This window comes from Hyla sarda, unplaced genomic scaffold (genome assembly GCF_029499605.1).
Source record: "Hyla sarda isolate aHylSar1 unplaced genomic scaffold, aHylSar1.hap1 scaffold_262, whole genome shotgun sequence".
Classification (NCBI taxonomy): Eukaryota; Metazoa; Chordata; class Amphibia; order Anura; family Hylidae; genus Hyla; species Hyla sarda.
In genome coordinates this window covers 320623-343463 of record NW_026609310.1, presented here as the reverse complement: position 1 = coordinate 343463, position 22841 = coordinate 320623, and the positions used below count along the sequence as shown (strand labels likewise).

General features: G+C 43.9%; 1 protein-coding gene across 8 annotated transcripts in view; it reads left to right on the top strand.

Annotated features, from left to right (window-relative positions):
• Nucleotides 1-22841, top strand: part of DLG4 (discs large MAGUK scaffold protein 4) — a 121778-nt gene that overhangs the window by 21004 nt on the left and 77933 nt on the right. For all 8 annotated transcript variants that reach the window (XR_008869314.1, XM_056553237.1, XM_056553232.1 and 5 more), the window contains exons 2-3: nucleotides 15987-16040; nucleotides 16131-16181. Coding sequence is in view for 7 of the 8 variants with exons in the window: in XM_056553232.1 (XP_056409207.1) it covers nucleotides 15987-16040; nucleotides 16131-16181 (105 nt within the window). In the remaining variant the exon portion in view is untranslated. The remainder of the gene's footprint in view (nucleotides 1-15986; nucleotides 16041-16130; nucleotides 16182-22841) is intronic.

Genomic DNA, 22841 nt, shown 5'->3' with positions numbered 1-22841 from the left:
GATATCAGAAGATTAGGGTAGAGATGTTTGGAGAGGACAGGATGTGTATGGAGATTATGTGAGGAGAGATATCAGGAGATTAGGGTAGAGGTGTATGGGAAGGACAGGATGTGTATGAAGATTATGTGAGGAGATATCAGGAGATTAGGGTAGAGATGTATGGAGAGGACAGGCTGTGTATGGAGATTATGTGAGGAGATATCAGGAGATTAGGGTAGAGATGTATGGAGAGGACAGGATGTGTATGGAGATTATGTGAGGAGATATCAGGAGATTAGGGTGGAGATGTATGGAGAGGAGAGGATGTGTATGGAGATTATGTGAGGAGAGATATCAGGAGATTAGGGTAGAGATGTATGGAGAGGACAGGATGTGTATGGAGATTATGTGAGGAGAGATATCAGGAAATTAGGGTAGAGGTGTATGGGGAGGACAGGATGTGTATGGAGATTATGTGAGGAGATATCAGGAGATTAGGGTAGAGATGTATGGAGAGGACAGGATGTGTATGGAGATTATGTTAGGAGAGATATCAGGAGATTAGGGTAGAGATGTATGGAGAGGACAGGTTGTGTATGGAGATTATGTGAGGAGATATCAGGATATTAGGGTAGAGATGTATGGAGAGGACAGGATGTGTATGGAGATTATGTGAGGAGTTATCAGGAGATTAGGGTAGAGATGTATGGGGAGGACAGGATGTGTATGGAGATTATGTGAGGAGAGATATCAGGGAATTAGGGTAGAGATGTATGGAGAAGACAGGATGTGTAAAGAGATTATGTGAGGAGAGATATCAGGAAATTATGGTAGATATATATGGAGAGGAAAGTATGTGTATGGAGATTATGTGAGGAGAGATATCAGGAGATTAGGGTAGAGATGTATGGAGAGGACAGGATGTGTAAAGAGAGTATGTGAGGAGATATCAGGAGATTAGGGTAGAGATGTATGGAGAGGACAGGATGTGTATGGAGATTATGTGAGGAGATATCAAGAGATTAGGATAGAGATGTATGGAGAGGACAGGATGTGTATGGGGATTATGTGAGGAGATATCAGGAGATTAGGGTAGAGATGTATGGAGAGGACAGGATGTGTATGGAGATTATGTGAGGAGATATCAGGAGATTAGGGTAGAGATGTATGGAGAGGACAGGATGTGTATGGAGATTATGTGAGGAGATATCAGGAGATTAGGGTAGAGATGTATGGAGAGGACAGGATGTGTATGGAGATTATGTGAGGAGAGATATCAGGAGATTAGGGTAGAGATGTATGGGGAGGACAGGATGTGTATGGAGATTATGTGAGAAAATATCAGAAGATTAGGGTAGAGATGTATGGAGATTATGTGAGGAGAGATATCAGGAAATTAGGGTAGAGATGTATGGAGATTATGTGAGGAGAGATATCAGGAGATTAGGGTAGAGATGTATGGAGAGGACAGGATGTGTATGGAGATTATGTGAGGAGATATATCAGGAGATTAGGATAGAGATGTATGGAGAGGACAGGATGTGTATGGAGATTATGTGAGGAGAGATATCAGAAGATTAGGGTAAAGATGTATGGAGAGGACAGGATGTGTATGGAGATTATGTGAGGAGATATCAGGAGATTAAGGTAGAGATGTATGGAGAGGAGAGGATGTGTATTGAGATTATGTGAGGAGAGATATCAGGAGATTAGGGTAGAGGTGTATGGGGAGGACAGGATGTGTATGGAGATTATGTGAGACGATATCAGGAGATTAGGGTAGAGATGTATGGAGAGGACAGGATGTGTATGGAGATTATGTGAGGAGAGATATCAGAAGATTAGGGTAGAGATGTATGGAGAGGACAGGATGTGTATGGAGATTATGTGAGGAGATATCAGGAGATTAGGGTGGAGATGTATGGAGAGGAGAGAATGTGTATGGAGATTATGTGAGGAGATATCAGGAGATTAGGGTAGAGATGTATGGAGAGGACAGGAGGTGTATGGAGATTATGTGAGGAGATATCAGGAGATTAGGGTAGAGATGTATGGGAAGTACAGGATGTGTATGGAGATTATGTGAGGAGATATCAGGAGATTATTGTAGAGATGTATGGAGAGGACAGGATGTGTTTGGAGATTATGTGAGGAGATATCAGGAGATTAGGGTAGAGATGTATGGGAAGCACAGGATGTGTATGGAGATTATGTGAGGAGATATCAGGAGATTAGGGTAGAAATGTATGGGGAGGACAGGATGTGTATGGAGATTATGTGAGGAGATATATCAGGAGATTATTATAGAGATGTATGGAGAGGACAGGATGTGTATGGAGATTATGTGAGGAGAGATATCAGAAGATTAGGGTAGAGATGTATGGAGAGGACAGGATGTGTATGGAGATTATGTGAGGAGATATCAGGAGATTAATGTAGAGATGTATGGAGAGGAGAGGATGTGTATGGAGATTATGTGAGGAGAGATATCAGGAGATTAGGGTAGAGGTGTATGCGGAGGACAGGATGTGTATGGAGATTATGTGAGGCGATATCAGGAGATTAGGGTAGAGATGTATGGAGAGGACAGGATGTGTATGGAGAATATGTGAGGAGAGATATCAGAAGATTAGGATAGAGATGTATGGAGAGGACAGGATGTGTATGGAGATTATGTGAGGAGATATCAGGAGATTAGGGTGGAGATGTATGGAGAGGAGAGGATGTGTATGGAGATTATGTGAGGAGATATCAGGAGATTAGGGTAGAGATGTATGGAGAGGACAGGAGGTGTATGGAGATTATGTGAGGAGATATCAGGAGATTAGGGTAGAGATGTATGGGAAGGACAGGATGTGTATGGAGATTATGTGAGGAGATATCAGGAGATTATTGTAGAGATGTATGGAGAGGACAGGATGTGTATGGAGATTATGTGAGGAGATATCAGGAGATTAGGGTAGAGATGTATGGGAAGCACAGGATGTGTATGAAGATTATGTGAGGAGATATCAGGAGATTAGGGTAGAAATGTATGGAGAGGACAGGATGTGTATGGAGATTATGTGAGAAGATATCAGAAGATTAGGGTAGAGATGTATGGAGAGGACAGGATGTGTATGGAGATTATGTGAGGAGAGATATCAGGAGATTAGGGTAGAGATGTATGGAGATTATGTGAGGAGAGATATCAGGAGATTAGGGTAGAGATGTATGGAGAGGACATTATGTGTATGGGGATTATGTGAGGAGATATCAGGAGATTAGGGTAGAGATGTATGGAGAGAACAGGATGTGTATGGAGATTATGTGAGGAGATATATCAGGAGATTAGGATAGAGATGTATGGAGAGGACAAGATGTGTATGGAGATTATGTGAGGAGAGATATCAGAAGATTAGGGTAGAGATGTATGGAGAGGACAGGATGTGTATGGAGATTATGTGAGGAGATATCAGGAGATTAGGGTAGAGATGTATGGAGAGGACAGGTTGTGTATGGAGATTATGTGAGGAGATATCAGGAGATTAAGGTAGAGATGTATAGAGAGGACAGGATGTGTATGGAGATTATGTGAGGAGAGATATCAGAAGATTAGGGTAGAGATGTATGGAGAGGACAGGATGTGTATGGAGATTATGTGAGGAGATATCAGGAGATTAGGGTAGAGATGTATGGAGAGGACAGGTTGTGTATGGAGATTATGTGAGGAGATATCAGGAGATTAAGGTAGAGATGTATGGAGAGGAGAGGATGTGTATGGAGATTATGTGAGGAGAGATATCAGAAGATTAGGGTAGAGATGTTTGGAGAGGACAGGATGTGTATGGAGATTATGTGAGGAGAGATATCAGGAGATTAGGGTAGAGGTGTATGGGAAGGACAGGATGTGTATGAAGATTATGTGAGGAGATATCAGGAGATTAGGGTAGAGATGTATGGAGAGGACAGGCTGTGTATGGAGATTATGTGAGGAGATATCAGGAGATTAGGGTAGAGATGTATGGAGAGGACAGGATGTGTATGGAGATTATGTGAGGAGATATCAGGAGATTAGGGTGGAGATGTATGGAGAGGAGAGGATGTGTATGGAGATTATGTGAGGAGAGATATCAGGAGATTAGGGTAGAGATGTATGGAGAGGACAGGATGTGTATGGAGATTATGTGAGGAGAGATATCAGGAAATTAGGGTAGAGGTGTATGGGGAGGACAGGATGTGTATGGAGATTATGTGAGGAGATATCAGGAGATTAGGGTAGAGATGTATGGAGAGGACAGGATGTGTATGGAGATTATGTTAGGAGAGATATCAGGAGATTAGGGTAGAGATGTATGGAGAGGACAGGTTGTGTATGGAGATTATGTGAGGAGATATCAGGAGATTAGGGTAGAGATGTATGGAGAGGACAGGAGGTGTATGGAGATTATGTGAGGAGAGATATCAGGAGATTAGGGTAGAGATGTATGGAGAGGACAGGATGTGTATGGAGATTATGTGAGGAGATATAAGAAGATTAGGGTAGAGATGTATGGAGAGGACAGGATGTGTATGGAGATTATGTGATGAGATATCAGGAGATTAGGGTAGAGATGTATGGAGAGGACAGGATGTGTATGGAGATTATGTGAGGAGATATCAGGAGATTAGGGTAGAGATGTATGGGGAAGACAGGATGTGTATGGAGATTATGTGAGGAGATATAAGAAGATTAGGGTAGAGATGTATGGAGAGGACAGGATGTGTATGGAGATTATGTGATGAGATATCAGGAGATTAGGGTAGAGATGTATGGAGATTATGTGAGGAGAGATATCAGGAGATTAGGGTAGAGATGTATGGAGAGGACATTATGTGTATGGGGATTATGTGAGGAGATATCAGGAGATTAGGGTAGAGATGTATGGAGAGAACAGGATGTGTATGGAGATTATGTGAGGAGATATATCAGGAGATTAGGATAGAGATGTATGGAGAGGACAAGATGTGTATGGAGATTATGTGAGGAGAGATATCAGAAGATTAGGGTAGAGATGTATGGAGAGGACAGGATGTGTATGGAGATTATGTGAGGAGAGATATCAGGAGATTAGGGTAGAGATGTATGGAGAGGACAGGTTGTGTATGGAGATTATGTGAGGAGATATCAGGAGATTAGGGTAGAGATGTATGGAGAGGACAGGTTGTGTATGGAGATTATGTGAGGAGATATCAGGAGATTAAGGTAGAGATTTATGGAGAGGAGAGGATGTGTATGGAGATTATGTGAGGAGATATCAGGAGATTAGGGTAGAGATGTATGGAGAGGACAGGAGGTGTATGGAGATTATGTGAGGAGAGATATCAGGAGATTAGGGTAGAGATGTATGGAGAGGACAGGATGTGTATGGAGATTATGTGAGGAGATATCAGGAGATTAGGGTAGAGATGTATGGAGAGGACAGGTTGTGTATGGAGATTATGTGAGGAGATATCAGGAGATTAAGGTAGAGATGTATGGAGAGGAGAGGATGTGTATGGAGATTATGTGAGGAGAGATATCAGGAGATTAGGGTAGAGATGTTTGGAGAGGACAGGATGTGTATAGAGATTATGTGAGGAGAGATATCAGGAGATTAGGGTAGAGGTGTATGGGAAGGACAGGATGTGTATGAAGATTATGTGAGGAGATATCAGGAGATTAGGGTAGAGATGTATGGAGAGGACAGGCTGTGTATGGAGATTATGTGAGGAGATATCAGGAGATTAGGGTAGAGATGTATGGAGAGGACAGGATGTGTATGGAGATTATGTGAGGAGATATCAGGAGATTAGGGTGGAGATGTATGGAGAGGAGAGGATGTGTATGGAGATTATGTGAGGAGAGATATCAGGAGATTAGGGTAGAGATGTATGGAGAGGACAGGATGTGTATGGAGATTATGTGAGGAGAGATATCAGGAGATTAGGGTAGAGGTGTATGGGGAGGACAGGATGTGTATGGAGATTATGTGAGGAGATATCAGGAGATTAGGGTAGAGATGTATGGAGAGGACAGGATGTGTATGGAGATTATGTTAGGAGAGATATCAGGAGATTAGGGTAGAGATGTATGGAGAGGACAGGTTGTGTATGGAGATTATGTGAGGAGATATCTTGAGATTAGGGTAGAGATGTATGGAGAGGACAGGAGGTGTATGGAGATTATGTGAGGAGAGATATCAGGAGATTAGGGTAGAGATGTATGGGAAGGACAGGATGTGTATGGAGATTATGTGAGGAGATATCAGGAGATTATTGTAGAGATGTATGGAGAGGACAGGATGTGTATGGAGATTATGTGAGGAGATATCAGGAGATTAGGGTAGAGATGTATGGGAAGGACAGGATGTGTATGGAGATTATGTGAGGAGATATCAGGAGATTACAGGAGATTAGGGTAGAGATGTATGGAGAGGACAGGATGTGTATGGAGATTATGTGAGGAGATATCAGAAGATTAGGGTAGAGACGTATGGAGAAGACAGGTTGTGTATGGGGATTATGTGAGGAGATATCAGGAGATTAGGGTAGAGATGTATGGAGAGGACAGGATGTGTATGGAGATTATGTGAGGAGAGATATCAGGAGATTAGGGTAGAGATGTATGGAGAGGACAAGTTGTGTATGGAGATTATGTGAGGAGATATCAGGAGATTAGGGTAGAGATGTATGGAGAGGACAGGAGGTGTATGGAGATTATGTGAGGAGAGATATCAGGAGATTAGGGTAGAGATGTATGGGAAGGACAGGATGTGTATGGAGATTATGTGAGGAGATATCAGGAGATTATTGTAGAGATGTATGGGAAGGACAGGATGTGTATGGAGATTATGTGAGGAGATATCAGGAGATTACAGGAGATTAGGGTAGAGATGTATGGAGAGGACAGGATGTGTATGGAGATTATGTGAGGAGATATCAGGAGATTAGGGTAGAGATGTATGGGAAGGACAGGATGTGTATGGAGATTATGTGAGGAGATATCAGGAGATTACAGGAGATTAGGGTAGAGATGTATGGAGAGGACAGGATGTGTATGGAGATTATGTGAGGAGATATCAGAAGATTAGGGTAGAGATGTATGGAGAGGACAGGTTGTGTATGGGGATTATGTGAGGAGATATCAGAAGATTAGGGTAGAGATGTATGGAGAGGACAGGTTATGTATGGAGATTATGTGAGGAGATATCAGGAGATTAGGGTAGAGATGTATGGAGAGGACAGGAGGTGTATGGAGATTATGTGAGGAGAGATATCAGGAGATTAGGGTAGAGATGTATGGAGAGGACAGGATGTGTATGGAGATTATGTGAGGAGATATATCAGGAGATTAGGATAGAGATGTATGGAGAGGACAGGATGTGTATGGAGATTATGTGAGGAGAGATATCAGAAGATTAGGGTAGAGATGTATGGAGAGGACAGGATGTGTATGGAGATTATGTGAGGAGATATCAGGAGATTAAGGTAGAGATGTTTGGAGAGGAGAGGATGTGTATTGAGATTATGTGAGGAGAGATATCAGGAGATTAGGGTAGAGGTGTATGGGGAGGACAGGATGTGTATGGAGATTATGTGAGGCGATATCAGGAGATTAGGGTAGAGATGTATGGAGAGGACAGGAGGTGTATGGAGATTATGTGAGGAGAGATATCAGGAGATTAGGGTAGAGATGTAAGGGAAGGGCAGGATGTGTATGGAGATTATATGAGGAGATATTAGGAGATTATTGTAGAGATGTATGGAGAGGATAGGATGTGTATGGAGATTATGTGAGGAGATATCAGGAGATTAGGGTAGAGATGTATGGAAAGGACAGAATGTGTATGGAGATTATGTGAGGAGATATCAGGAGATTAGGGTAGAGATGTATGGAGAGGACAGGATGTGTATGGAGATTATGTGAGGAGATATCAGAAGATTAGGGTAGAGATGTATGGAGAGGACAGGATGTGTATGGAGATTATGTGAGGAGATATCAGGAGATTAGGGTAGAGATGTATGGAGAGGACAGGATGTGTATGGAGATTATGTGAGGAGAGATATCAGGAGATTAGGGTAGAGATGTATGGAGAGGACAGGATGTGTATGGAGATTATGTGAGGAGAGATATCAGGAGATTAGGGTAGAGGTGTATGGGGAGGACAGGATGTGTATGGAGATTATGTGAGGAGATATCAGGAGATTAGGGTAGAGATGTATGGAGAGGACAGGATGTGTATGGAGATTATGTTAGGAGAGATATCAGGAGATTAGGGTAGAGATGTATGGAGAGGACAGGTTGTGTATGGAGATTATGTGAGGAGATATCTTGAGATTAGGGTAGAGATGTATGGAGAGGACAGGAGGTGTATGGAGATTATGTGAGGAGAGATATCAGGAGATTAGGGTAGAGATGTATGGGAAGGACAGGATGTGTATGGAGATTATGTGAGGAGATATCAGGAGATTATTGTAGAGATGTATGGAGAGGACAGGATGTGTATGGAGATTATGTGAGGAGATATCAGGAGATTAGGGTAGAGATGTATGGGAAGGACAGGATGTGTATGGAGATTATGTGAGGAGATATCAGGAGATTACAGGAGATTAGGGTAGAGATGTATGGAGAGGACAGGATGTGTATGGAGAATATGTGAGGAGATATCAGAAGATTAGGGTAGAGACGTATGGAGAGGACAGGTTGTGTATGGGGATTATGTGAGGAGATATCAGGAGATTAGGGTAGAGATGTATGGAGAGGACAGGATGTGTATGGAGATTATGTGAGGAGAGATATCAGGAGATTAGGGTAGAGATGTATGGAGAGGACAAGTTGTGTATGGAGATTATGTGAGGAGATATCAGGAGATTAGGGTAGAGATGTATGGAGAGGACAGGAGGTGTATGGAGATTATGTGAGGAGAGATATCAGGAGATTAGGGTAGAGATGTATGGGAAGGACAGGATGTGTATGGAGATTATGTGAGGAGATATCAGGAGATTATTGTAGAGATGTATGGGAAGGACAGGATGTGTATGGAGATTATGTGAGGAGATATCAGGAGATTACAGGAGATTAGGGTAGAGATGTATGGAGAGGACAGGATGTGTATGGAGATTATGTGAGGAGATATCAGGAGATTAGGGTAGAGATGTATGGGAAGGACAGGATGTGTATGGAGATTATGTGAGGAGATATCAGGAGATTACAGGAGATTAGGGTAGAGATGTATGGAGAGGACAGGATGTGTATGGAGATTATGTGAGGAGATATCAGAAGATTAGGGTAGAGATGTATGGAGAGGACAGGTTGTGTATGGGGATTATGTGAGGAGATATCAGAAGATTAGGGTAGAGATGTATGGAGAGGACAGGTTGTGTATGGAGATTATGTGAGGAGATATCAGGAGATTAGGGTAGAGATGTATGGAGAGGACAGGAGGTGTATGGAGATTATGTGAGGAGAGATATCAGGAGATTAGGGTAGAGATGTATGGAGAGGACAGGATGTGTATGGAGATTATGTGAGGAGATATATCAGGAGATTAGGATAGAGATGTATGGAGAGGACAGGATGTGTATGGAGATTATGTGAGGAGAGATATCAGAAGATTAGGGTAGAGATGTATGGAGAGGACAGGATGTGTATGGAGATTATGTGAGGAGATATCAGGAGATTAAGGTAGAGATGTTTGGAGAGGAGAGGATGTGTATTGAGATTATGTGAGGAGAGATATCAGGAGATTAGGGTAGAGGTGTATGGGGAGGACAGGATGTGTATGGAGATTATGTGAGGAGATATCAGGAGATTAGGGTAGAGATGTATGGAGAGGACAGGATGTGTATGGAGATTATGTGAGGAGAGATATCAGGAGATTAGGGTAGAGATGTATGGAGAGGACAAGTTGTGTATGGAGATTATGTGAGGAGATATCAGGAGATTAGGGTAGAGATGTATGGAGAGGACAGGAGGTGTATGGAGATTATGTGAGGAGAGATATCAGGAGATTAGGGTAGAGATGTATGGGAAGGACAGGATGTGTATGGAGATTATGTGAGGAGATATCAGGAGATTATTGTAGAGATGTATGGGAAGGACAGGATGTGTATGGAGATTATGTGAGGAGATATCAGGAGATTACAGGAGATTAGGGTAGAGATGTATGGAGAGGACAGGATGTGTATGGAGATTATGTGAGGAGATATCAGGAGATTAGGGTAGAGATGTATGGGAAGGACAGGATGTGTATGGAGATTATGTGAGGAGATATCAGGAGATTACAGGAGATTAGGGTAGAGATGTATGGAGAGGACAGGATGTGTATGGAGATTATGTGAGGAGATATCAGAAGATTAGGGTAGAGATGTATGGAGAGGACAGGTTGTGTATGGGGATTATGTGAGGAGATATCAGAAGATTAGGGTAGAGATGTATGGAGAGGACAGGTTGTGTATGGAGATTATGTGAGGAGATATCAGGAGATTAGGGTAGAGATGTATGGAGAGGACAGGAGGTGTATGGAGATTATGTGAGGAGAGATATCAGGAGATTAGGGTAGAGATGTATGGAGAGGACAGGATGTGTATGGAGATTATGTGAGGAGATATATCAGGAGATTAGGATAGAGATGTATGGAGAGGACAGGATGTGTATGGAGATTATGTGAGGAGAGATATCAGAAGATTAGGGTAGAGATGTATGGAGAGGACAGGATGTGTATGGAGATTATGTGAGGAGATATCAGGAGATTAAGGTAGAGATGTTTGGAGAGGAGAGGATGTGTATTGAGATTATGTGAGGAGAGATATCAGGAGATTAGGGTAGAGGTGTATGGGGAGGACAGGATGTGTATGGAGATTATGTGAGGCGATATCAGGAGATTAGGGTAGAGATGTATGGAGAGGACAGGAGGTGTATGGAGATTATGTGAGGAGAGATATCAGGAGATTAGGGTAGAGATGTAAGGGAAGGGCAGGATGTGTATGGAGATTATATGAGGAGATATTAGGAGATTATTGTAGAGATGTATGGAGAGGATAGGATGTGTATGGAGATTATGTGAGGAGATATCAGGAGATTAGGGTAGAGATGTATGGAAAGGACAGAATGTGTATGGAGATTATGTGAGGAGATATCAGGAGATTAGGGTAGAGATGTATGGAGAGGACAGGATGTGTATGGAGATTATGTGAGGAGATATCAGAAGATTAGGGTAGAGATGTATGGAGAGGACAGGATGTGTATGGAGATTATGTGAGGAGATATCAGGAGATTAGGGTAGAGATGTATGGAGAGGACAGGATGTGTATGGAGATTATGTGAGGAGAGATATCAGGAGATTAGGGTAGAGATGTATGGAGAGGACAGGATGTGTATGGAGATTATGTGAGGAGATATCAGGAGATTAGGGTAGAAATGTATGGAGAGAACAGGATGTGTATGGAGATTATGTGAGGAGATATTAGGAGATTAGGGTAGAGATGTATGGAGAGGACAGGATGTGTATGGAGATTATGTGAAGAGATATCAGGAGATTAGGGTAGAGATGTATGGGGAGGACAGGATGTGTATGGAGATTATGTGAGGAGAGATATCAGGAGATTAGGGTAGAGATGTATGGAGAGGACAGGATGTGTATGGAGATTATGTGAGGAGAGATATCAGGAGATTAGGGTAGAGATGTATGGGGAGGACAGGATGTGTATGGAGATTATGTGAGGAGAGATATCAGGAGATTAGGGTAGAGATGTATGGGGAAGACAGGATGTGTATGGAGAGTATGTGAGGAGATATCAGGAGATTAGAGTAGAGCTGTATGGAGAGGACAGGATGTGTATGGAGATTATGTGAGGAGATATCAGGAGATTAGGGTAGAGATGTATGGAGAGAACAGGATGTGTATGGGGATTATGTGAGGAGATATCAGGAGATTAGGGTAGAGATGTATGGAGAGGACAGGATGTGTATGGAGATTATGTGAGGAGATATCAGGAGATTAGGGTAGAGATGTATGGAGAGAACAGGATGTGTATGGAGATTATGTGAGGAGATATCAGGAGATTAGGGTAGAGATGTATGGAGAGGACAAGATGTGTATGGGGATTATGTGAGGAGATATCAGGAGATTAGGGTAGAGATGTATGGAGAGAACAGGATGTGTATGGAGATTATGTGAGGAGATATCAGGAGATTAGGGTAGAGATGTATGGAGAGAACAGGATGTGTATGGAGATTATGTGAGGAAAGATATCAGGAGATTAGGGTAGAGATGTATGGAGAAGACAGGATGTGTATGGAGATTATGTGAGGAGAGATATCAGGAGATTAGGGTAGAGATGTATGGAGAGGACAGGATGTGTATGGGGATTATGTGAGGAGAGATATCAGAAGATTAGGGTAGAGATGTATGGGGAAGACAGGATATGTATGGAGATTATGTGAGGAGATATCAGGAGATTAGGGTAGAGATGTATGGAGAGGACAGGATGTGTATGGAGATTATGTGAGGAGATATCAGGAGATTAGGGTAGAGATGTATGGAGAGAACAGGATGTGTATGGAGATTATGTGAGGAGATATCAGGAGATTAGGGTAGAGATGTATGGAGAGGACAAGATGTGTATGGAGATTATGTGAGGAGATATCAGGAGATTAGGGTAGAGATGTATGGAGAGAACAGGATGTGTATGGGGATTATGTGAGGAGATATCAGGAGATTAGGGTAGAGATGTATGGAGAGAACAGGATGTGTATGGAGATTATGTGAGGAGATATCAGGAGATTAGGGTAGAGATGTATGGAGAGAACAGGATGTGTATGGAGATTATGTGAGGAAAGATATCAGGAGATTAGGGTAGAGATGTATGGAGAAGACAGGATGTGTATGGAGATTATGTGAGGAGAGATATCAGGAGATTAGGGTAGAGATGTATGGAGAGGACAGGATGTTTATGGGGATTATGTGAGGAGATATCAGGAGATTAGGGTAGAGATGTATGGGGAAGACAGGATATGTATGGAGATTATGTGAGGAGAGATATCAGAAGATTAGGGTAGAGATGTATGGGGAAGACAGGATATGTATGGAGATTATGTGAGGAGATATCAGGAGATTAGGGTAGAGATGTATGGAGAGGACAGGATGTGTATGGAGATTATGTGAGGAGATATCAGGAGATTAGGGTAGAGATGTATGGAGAGAACAGGATGTGTATGGAGATTATGTGAGGAGATATCAGGAGATTAGGGTAGAGATGTATGGAGAGGACAAGATGTGTATGGAGATTATGTGAGGAGATATCAGGAGATTAGGGTAGAGATGTATGGAGAGAACAGGATGTGTATGGGGATTATGTGAGGAGATATCAGGAGATTAGGGTAGAGATGTATGGAGAGAACAGGATGTGTATGGAGATTATGTGAGGAGATATCAGGAGATTAGGGTAGAGATGTATGGAGAGAACAGGATGTGTATGGAGATTATGTGAGGAAAGATATCAGGAGATTAGGGTAGAGATGTATGGAGAAGACAGGATGTGTATGGAGATTATGTGAGGAGAGATATCAGGAGATTAGGGTAGAGATGTATGGAGAGGACAGGATGTGTATGGGGATTATGTGAGGAGATATCAGGAGATTAGGGTAGAGATGTATGGGGAAGACAGGATATGTATGGAGATTATGTGAGGAGAGATATCAGGAGATTAGGGTAGAGATGTATGGAGAAGACAGGATGTGTATGGAGATTATGTGAGGAGAGATATCAGGAGATTAGGGTAGAGATGTATGGAGAGGACAGGATGTGTATGGGGATTATGTGAGGAGAGATATCAGAAGATTAGGGTAGAGATGTATGGGGAAGACAGGATATGTATGGAGATTATGTGAGGAGATATCAGGAGATTAGGGTAGAGATGTATGGAGAGGACAGGATGTGTATGGGGATTATGTGAGGAGATATCAGAAGATTAGGGTAGAGATGTATGGAGAGGACAGGATGTGTATGGAGATTATGTGAGGAGATATCAGGAGATTAGGGTAGAGATGTATGGAGAGGACAGGATGTGTATGGAGATTATGTGAGGAGAGATATCAGGAGATTAGGGTAGAGATGTATGGAGAGGACAGGATGTGTATGGAGATTATGTGAGGAGATATCAGGAGATTAGGGTAGAAATGTATGGAGAGAACAGGATGTGTATGGAGATTATGTGAGGAGATATTAGGAGATTAGGGTAGAGATGTATGGAGAGGACAGGATGTGTATGGAGATTATGTGAAGAGATATCAGGAGATTAGGGTAGAGATGTATGGGGAGGACAGGATGTGTATGGAGATTATGTGAGGAGAGATATCAGGAGATTAGGGTAGAGATGTATGGAGAGGACAGGATGTGTATGGAGATTATGTGAGGAGAGATATCAGGAGATTAGGGTAGAGATGTATGGGGAGGACAGGATGTGTATGGAGATTATGTGAGGAGATATCAGGAGATTAGGGTAGAGATGTATGGAGAGAACAGGATGTGTATGGGGATTATGTGAGGAGATATCAGGAGATTAGGGTAGAGATGTATGGAGAGAACAGGATGTGTATGGAGATTATGTGAGGAGATATCAGGAGATTAGGGTAGAGATGTATGGAGAGAACAGGATGTGTATGGAGATTATGTGAGGAAAGATATCAGGAGATTAGGGTAGAGATGTATGGAGAAGACAGGATGTGTATGGAGATTATGTGAGGAGAGATATCAGGAGATTAGGGTAGAGATGTATGGAGAGGACAGGATGTGTATGGGGATTATGTGAGGAGAGATATCAGAAGATTAGGGTAGAGATGTATGGGGAAGACAGGATATGTATGGAGATTATGTGAGGAGATATCAGGAGATTAGGGTAGAGATGTATGGAGAGGACAGGATGTGTATGGAGATTATGTGAGGAGATATCAGGAGATTAGGGTAGAGATGTATGGAGAGAACAGGATGTGTATGGAGATTATGTGAGGAGATATCAGGAGATTAGGGTAGAGATGTATGGAGAGGACAAGATGTGTATGGAGATTATGTGAGGAGATATCAGGAGATTAGGGTAGAGATGTATGGAGAGAACAGGATGTGTATGGGGATTATGTGAGGAGATATCAGGAGATTAGGGTAGAGATGTATGGAGAGAACAGGATGTGTATGGAGATTATGTGAGGAAAGATATCAGGAGATTAGGGTAGAGATGTATGGAGAAGACAGGATGTGTATGGAGATTATGTGAGGAGAGATATCAGGAGATTAGGGTAGAGATGTATGGAGAGGACAGGATGTGTATGGGGATTATGTGAGGAGATATCAGGAGATTAGGGTAGAGATGTATGGGGAAGACAGGATATGTATGGAGATTATGTGAGGAGAGATATCAGGAGATTAGGGTAGAGATGTATGGAGAAGACAGGATGTGTATGGAGATTATGTGAGGAGAGATATCAGGAGATTAGGGTAGAGATGTATGGAGAAGACAGGATGTGTATGGAGATTATGTGAGGAGAGATATCAGGAGATTAGGGTAGAGATGTATGGAGAGGACAGGATGTGTATGGGGATTATGTGAGGAGAGATATCAGAAGATTAGGGTAGAGATGTATGGGGAAGACAGGATATGTATGGAGATTATGTGAGGAGATATCAGGAGATTAGGGTAGAGATGTATGGAGAGGACAGGATGTGTATGGAGATTATGTGAGGAGATATCAGGAGATTAGGGTAGAGATGTATGGAGAGGACAGGATGTGTATGGGGATTATGTGAGGAGATATCTTTCTCTTTGTCATTCTCTTCTCTCCATACCTGGTGGGAGGTCTGGTTAAAATTGTTCACTGATCCACCCGTCCTTGCTGCCCAGAGTTCTGCAGTCGTTCATATATGACATGGAATCTCCCATGAGGAGTCAGAGAGAATCTTTTCCAGTAGATTGGATTGATCCAAGACTAAGCTCATGTGTTTTCTGTCTTCCAGGCCAGCTCTCCTCCTGTCATAGTAAATACTGACACACTAGAAGCACCAGCCTATGTAAGTATACAGTACCAAAGAACATGTGCTGTGAACTGCTAGACCCGCCCATGAGGAGCTGATGAACTTCTATTTATATTCCTACTTCAGGTCAACGGGACAGAGGCAGAGATGGAGTATGAAGAAATCACACTGGAGAGGGTATGACCAAGATCTATTTATCTATCTCATATCTATCATCATCTAACTATGTCATATCTATCTATCTATCTATCTCATATCTATCTATCTCATATCTATCTATCTATCTCCTATCTATCTATCTATCTATCTCATATCTATCTATCTCATATCTATCTCCTATCTATCTATCTATCTATCTCATATCTATCTATCTCATATCTATCCATCTCATATATATCTATCTCATATCTATCTATCTCATATCTATCTCATATCTATCTATCTATCTATCTATCTATCTATCTATCTATCTATCTATCTATCTATCCCATATCTATCTATCTCATATCTATCTCATATCTATCTATCTATCTATCTATCTATCTATCTATCTATCTATCTATCTATCTATCTATCCCATATCTATCTATCCCATACCTATCTAGTACAAAAAGTCTTGTCCACAGCACCAAAATTCATTAAAAAAAATAGGTGTTTATTCCATAAAAGGTGTCAATACAGCAGCGACGTTTCAGTCAGCGCAACCTGACCTTTCTCGGGTTGAGCTGACTGAAATGTCGCTGCTGTATTGACACCTTTTATGGTATAAACACCAATTTTTTCATGAATTTTGTTGCTGTGGACAAGACTTTTTGTACTGTTTGAAAGATGATCCCCTAACCAAGGATCCAGGAGCTGCGTGCACCTCCCTTCGAAATTTTCCTCTTATTGGCTGTGCTGTTTTTTTTTTTCCAACTATCTATCCATCTCATATCTATCCATCTCATATCTTTCCATCTCATATCTATCTATCTCATATCTATCTATCTATCTATCTATCTATCTATCTCATATCTCTTTATCTCATATCTATCTATCTCATATCTATCTATCTCATATCTATCTATCTCATATCTATCTATCTATCTCTATCTCATATCTTTCCATCTCATATCTATCTATCTCATATCTATCTATCTATCTATCTCATATCTTTCCATCTCATATCTATCCATCTCATATCTTTCCATCTCATATCTATCTATCTCATATCTATCTATCTATCTATCTATCTTTCTATCTATCTATCTATCTATCTCATATCTCTTTATCTCATATCTATCTATCTCATATCTATCTATCTCATATCTATCTATCTCATATCTATCTATCTATCTCTATCTCATATCTTTCCATCTCATATCTATCTATCTCATATCTATCTATCTATCTATCTATCTATCTATCTATCTATCTCATATCTTTCCATCTCATATCTATCTATCTATCTATCTATCTATCTCATATCTCTTTATCTCATATCTATCTATCTCATATCTATCTATCTCATATCTATCTATCTCATATCTATCTATCTATCTCTATCTCATATCTTTCCATCTCATATCTATCTATCTCATATCTATCTATCTATCTATCTATCTATCTATCTATCTCATATCTATTTCATATCTATCTCATATCTATCTATCTCATATCTATCTCATATCTATCTATCTATCTATCTATCTCATATCTATCTATCTATCGTCTATCTATCTATCGTCTCTCTATTTCATCTCTCTATCTCATATCTCTCTATCTCATATCTATCTCATATCTATCTATCTATCTCATATCTATCTATCTCATATCTATCTCATATCTATCTATCTCATATCTATCTATCTCATATCTATCTCATATCTCTCTATCTCATATCTATCTATCTATCTCATATCTATCTATCTCATATCTATCTCATATCTATCTCATATCTATCTATCTCATATCTATCTATCTATCTCATATCTATCTATCTATCTCATATCTATCTCATATCTATCTATCTCATATCTATCTATCTATCTCATATCTATCTATCTCATATCTATCTATCTCATATCTATCTATCTCATATCTATCTCATATCTCTCTATCTCATATCTCTCTATCTCATATCTATCTATCTCATATCTCTATCTCATATCTATCTATCTCATATCTATCTATCTAGGAACAAAAGGATGACCGCAGCACTCCATAGTATAAAAAATAAAATATATAGGGCTTGCGAAAAAATATAGGGCTTGAGAATGGTGTTGTGAGAACACCGAAATGTCGCACTTGCCTGTCCATGGAATAAAAGTTTTTCCTCTATCGGCTCCATTGGGGGACACAGACCGTGGGTGTATGCTGCTGTCTCTAGGAGGTGTGACACTATGGTAACAAAAAAAGTCGGCTCCTCCCAGCTGGATATACCCGCCTCCAGGCCCAGAGCTAATCAATTTAAGCTTAGTGTCTGAAGGAGGTGGACATGGTCTGGAGTTCTCCAGACCAGGTCTTCTGATTTATTGTTTTCCTAGTATAGGGACTTGTTAGTTTTTTATTCCTTTTTCTTTCATGTTTTCATGTGGGGACTCAGGGACTCCGGTTCCTTGTTTCCCCATTGCGAGTGGGGCACAGACATTGCGTATATGCGCTGTTCACCCCCCCCCCCTCGCCAACGGTCAGCGCCTGGGTTGGTACCTCATGGGTCCGGGTCCCCCTATTCCCCTGCTCGCCTCGCTCGCGCATAGCAGCTAGGCGTGATGCAGGCTACAAAAAGCTGACTGAAGACTTCATGGAAGACTCCATTAGGTAAGTTCTTCTGACTGAGGTAAGTACATTTCCCTTTTCTCCCTTAGGTGCGGACTTGCAACCACTGGAGACCCTCAGTTTTTGGCCCACCTTTTCAGGTTTATGGGGCTGGCTTATACTGGGGCTTGACTTTTATTCTGGGGCGAGCAGTGGCTTCTTAGGGGGCATGCATTCTGTTTTTATACTGTGTGAATGTGTTTTTACTGCTTCACTGTGTGTGTGTGGTGTTTACTGTGCGGCTATGACCGCGGCACATTATATGCGGCTGACAGCCGCGGCGCTCAATCTGGCCGGGCGCTCTAAGCGCTGGCTTACTTTTGTTTTCTCCGACAGCCGCTGCCGGCGTTTGGGCCGCCTGCTCACTTCCCCCCGAGCGCATATGCGGCTGACATGTGCGGTCGGGACAAGGAGCGGGTGTCATTACAGCTTCTTCTCCGCTCTTCTCATAGCTCCGCCCCCTGGGCTGTCGGAGCTCCCTAGAGGCACGAAGTGGCCTCCAATCAGCTCCGTCGGTGCGAATTTCAGTGGAAGGGGCCAATCAGTTAGTGCCTCTGCCTCAGGCACGCCTCTCTGGCTATTGGATGGCCCGTTTTACACTCTAGCTGCACGGAGCCGAGTTCTCCTCACTGCAGCTGCCAGGGGACACAGACTAGGGTGAGAAAGCTCCTGTCTTTTTCTCATTATGTCTGTACCCAGAGCTGTTCCTCCCTCTAAACAGAAAACTGGAATGTCGATGTCTTATTTTGTCTGTAAGCACTGTAATGCTAAGATGCCTGGCTCTACTGAGCCCACTTGATCTGCCTGCTCCACTGCTCCCCCAGACCCCCTGGTACCCCCGGATGCCCTTTCGGTTCCGGTGGATTCAGCCGCCCCTCCAGCCTGGGTTTCTTCTCTGACCCAGTATATGGCTGACTTGACTCAAGTCTCCCGTTCGGTGGCTGAGGCCTCCCGGGAAGTGGCGTCCGCCTTGAAGGGGTCTGCCCTGCGCCGGCCCCCTCTGGGGGCCCGCTCCTCTTCCCCACTTACTTCACGCTCTCACAAGCGTACTAGGGGTGCCTCGTTCGACTCTTCCATTGAGTCTTCAGATAGACGTGGGTGCTCCCCCCGTGGGTCCCCCCCCCTGTCATCTGGTCACAAACATCGCTCCTCCAGAGGACGTTCTCAGAGTCGCCGCTCTGCCATGCCAGAGCGGCGTACTCGGTCAGGGTCACCACCCTCCAGGACTGCCTCCACTCAAAGGTTCAGCTCTCACGCTGACTTTGACGCCATTCTGGAATCTGCATGGAAACATCCAGACAAGAGGTTCCCGGGAATAAAGACGATTCAAGAACGTTATCCATTTGACAAGGATCTTGTCACTAAGGTGGTTCCCCTCCTTCAGTGGATCCACCGATCTCCCGAATCTCTAAGGCTTCTACACTGCCACTGGCAGATGCGGCTGCCTTCAAGAATTCCACGGACAAGAAGGTGAAGTCCTTAGCGAAGTTTGCCTCTGAAGCAGCTGGCTTTTTGCTTCTTCCCATCTTCGCCTCGAGATGGGCGTCCAAGGCCCTATCGGAGTGGTGCCTAAAACTCCGTCAGGGTATCCTAGTGGGATCCCCCCAGAGGATCTGTCTGCTCTGGCTCTTCAATGCTCTAAAGCTGGGGAATTTCTGTTCACAGCTTCCATGCAGTCAGCCCGTTGTTCTGCTTTTGCTGTGGGTCACCTAGCTGCTCTCCGCCGTTCTATGTGGCTTAAAGCTTGGAATGCGGATGCCGCTTCCAAAAGGTCTCTCACTGAGCTTCCTTTTACGGGTGGCCGTCTTTTTGGCAAGCGCCTTGACAAGATTATCTCTGAGGCAACGGGGGGTAAGAGTTCCTTGTTGCCTCAAAATAAGGCGCGCTCCACTTCCCAAAGGAAGTCCTCTTCCTTTCGATCCTTTCGGACCCTCGGGTCTGAGCAGGCGCCTTCATGGGCCAAGAAGGCTCCCTCGTTCCGGGCGCGCCCGTCTTGGAAGTCGGACACCAACCATTCCGGCCGGTTTGCAGCCAAATCAGGCAACCGCAAACCCACTTCCGCATGAAGTGAAGCCCCCACCCGCAGTTTTTTCTCGGGTGGGAGGTCGTCTCTTACTTTTTCGAGACATCTGGACCACACACATTCAGGATTCCTGGGTCAGGGACGTGGTGTCCAACGGTTACCGAATCGAATTTGCCTCCCTCCCGAGGGATCGCTTTCCCTGGCCCCCCGGTCTCCTTCTCTGGCGAAGCAATTTCTAGAGGCTCTCCAGTCTCTGCTTCTCCAGGGGGTTATTGTTCCCATTCATCCAGGGGAACGTTTTCGGGGTTTCTATTCCAATCTTTTTGTGGTCTCCAAGAAGGACGGTTCTGTACGACCAATCCTAGACCTCAAGCGTCTCAACCGTCTTCTTCTCATCCACCACTTCTGAATGGAATCTCTCAGTTCGGTAGTGTCATCCCTAGAACAGGGGGAGTTTCGTTCTTCGGTGGACATCAAGGATGCCTACCTTCATGTGCCAATATTTCCAGGCCATCATCGGTATCTCCGCTTTGCGGTTCCGGAGGGGCATTTTCAATTTGTAGCCCTCCCCTTTGGCCTGGCCATGGCTCCTCTGGTCTTTACCAAGATCCTTGCGCCAGTGATGGCCCTGTTGCGGTCGAGGGGAGTCTCGGTGATACTCTACCTGGATGACCTTCTCATCAAGGCTCCCACCAGAGCCCAGACTCTGGAGAATGTGGATGTCACTCTTCACACTCTGGATCGCTTCGGGTGGATGGTCAACCGGGACAAGTCAGTCCTCTCTCCCACCCAGTCTCTGATCTTCTTGGGACTTCACTTCAACACGGCCTCTGCCCGAATTTGCCTTCCGCCGGACAAACGTCTGACTCTTATGTCAGGAGTCCGCTCCCTTCGGGCTCAGGTCCCAGTTTCCATCCGCACTTGTATGGAAGTCCTGGGTCGGATGGTGGCGGCCATGGAGGCCGTACCCTTTGCCCAGTTTCATTACCGCCCTCTTCAGCTGGCGATTCTCTCTCGATGGGACAGATCTCCTCTGTCCCTCGATCGCAAGATTGTTCTCCCTCGCAGGATCCGTCAGTCTCTGCTCTGGTGGCTCCGCTCCCCCCTTCTTCTTCAGGGGCGGTCATTTCTTCCCCTTCACTGGCAGGTAGTTACAACGGATGCCAGTCTGTCGGGCTGGGGCGGTGTGTTCAGGGATTGGAAGGTTGAGGGACTCTGGTCTCCCCGAGAAGCCCTTCTTCCGATAAACGTATTGGAACTACGGGCGATTCTTCTTTGTCTTTTTCATTGGGAGTCCCGGCTTCGGTCCCGTCCTGTCCGCGTCCAGTTGGACAATGCCACGGCCGTGGCGTACATAAATCGCCAAGGCGGCACTCGCAGCTTGGCAGCCATGGCTGAGGTGACAAAGATTCTCATCTGGGCGGAAAGCAAGGTTCCGGCCATTTTGGCGATTCACATTTCGGGGGTGCTCAACTGGAAAGCGGACTTCCTCAGCCGGTCCTCACCCGACCCCGGCGAGTGGTCCCTTCATCCAGAGGTCTTTGAGCAGGTCTGCAACCTCTGGGGCATTCCAGACGTGGACCTCTTCGCGTCTCGGCACAATCGGAAGATCCTTCCTTTTGTGTCCAAGTCCCGGGACCCTCAGGCTCTGGCTGTGGACGCCCTAGTGATTCCTTGGGCGGGGTTTGCCCTACCCTACCTGTTCCCTCTCCTTCTGCTCCTTCCCAGGGTTTTGAGGAAGCTCAAAGCGGAGGAAGTTTCCGCCATTCTGGTAGCTCCAGATTGGCCCTGAAGGTCGTGGTACGCCGACGTAGTCAGGCTCCTGGACGATGCTCCGCTGCGCCTTGCGCTTCGTCCGGACCTGCTCTCACAGGGTCCTCTTTGCCACCCCAATTTACAGTCGCTGCATTTGACGGCGTGGCGGTTGAGACCGCGGTTTTGAGGGCCCGCGGGTTCTCTTCCCAAGTCATTCACACCATGCTCAGGGCTCGTAAGCCCTCCTCGGCAAAAATTTACCA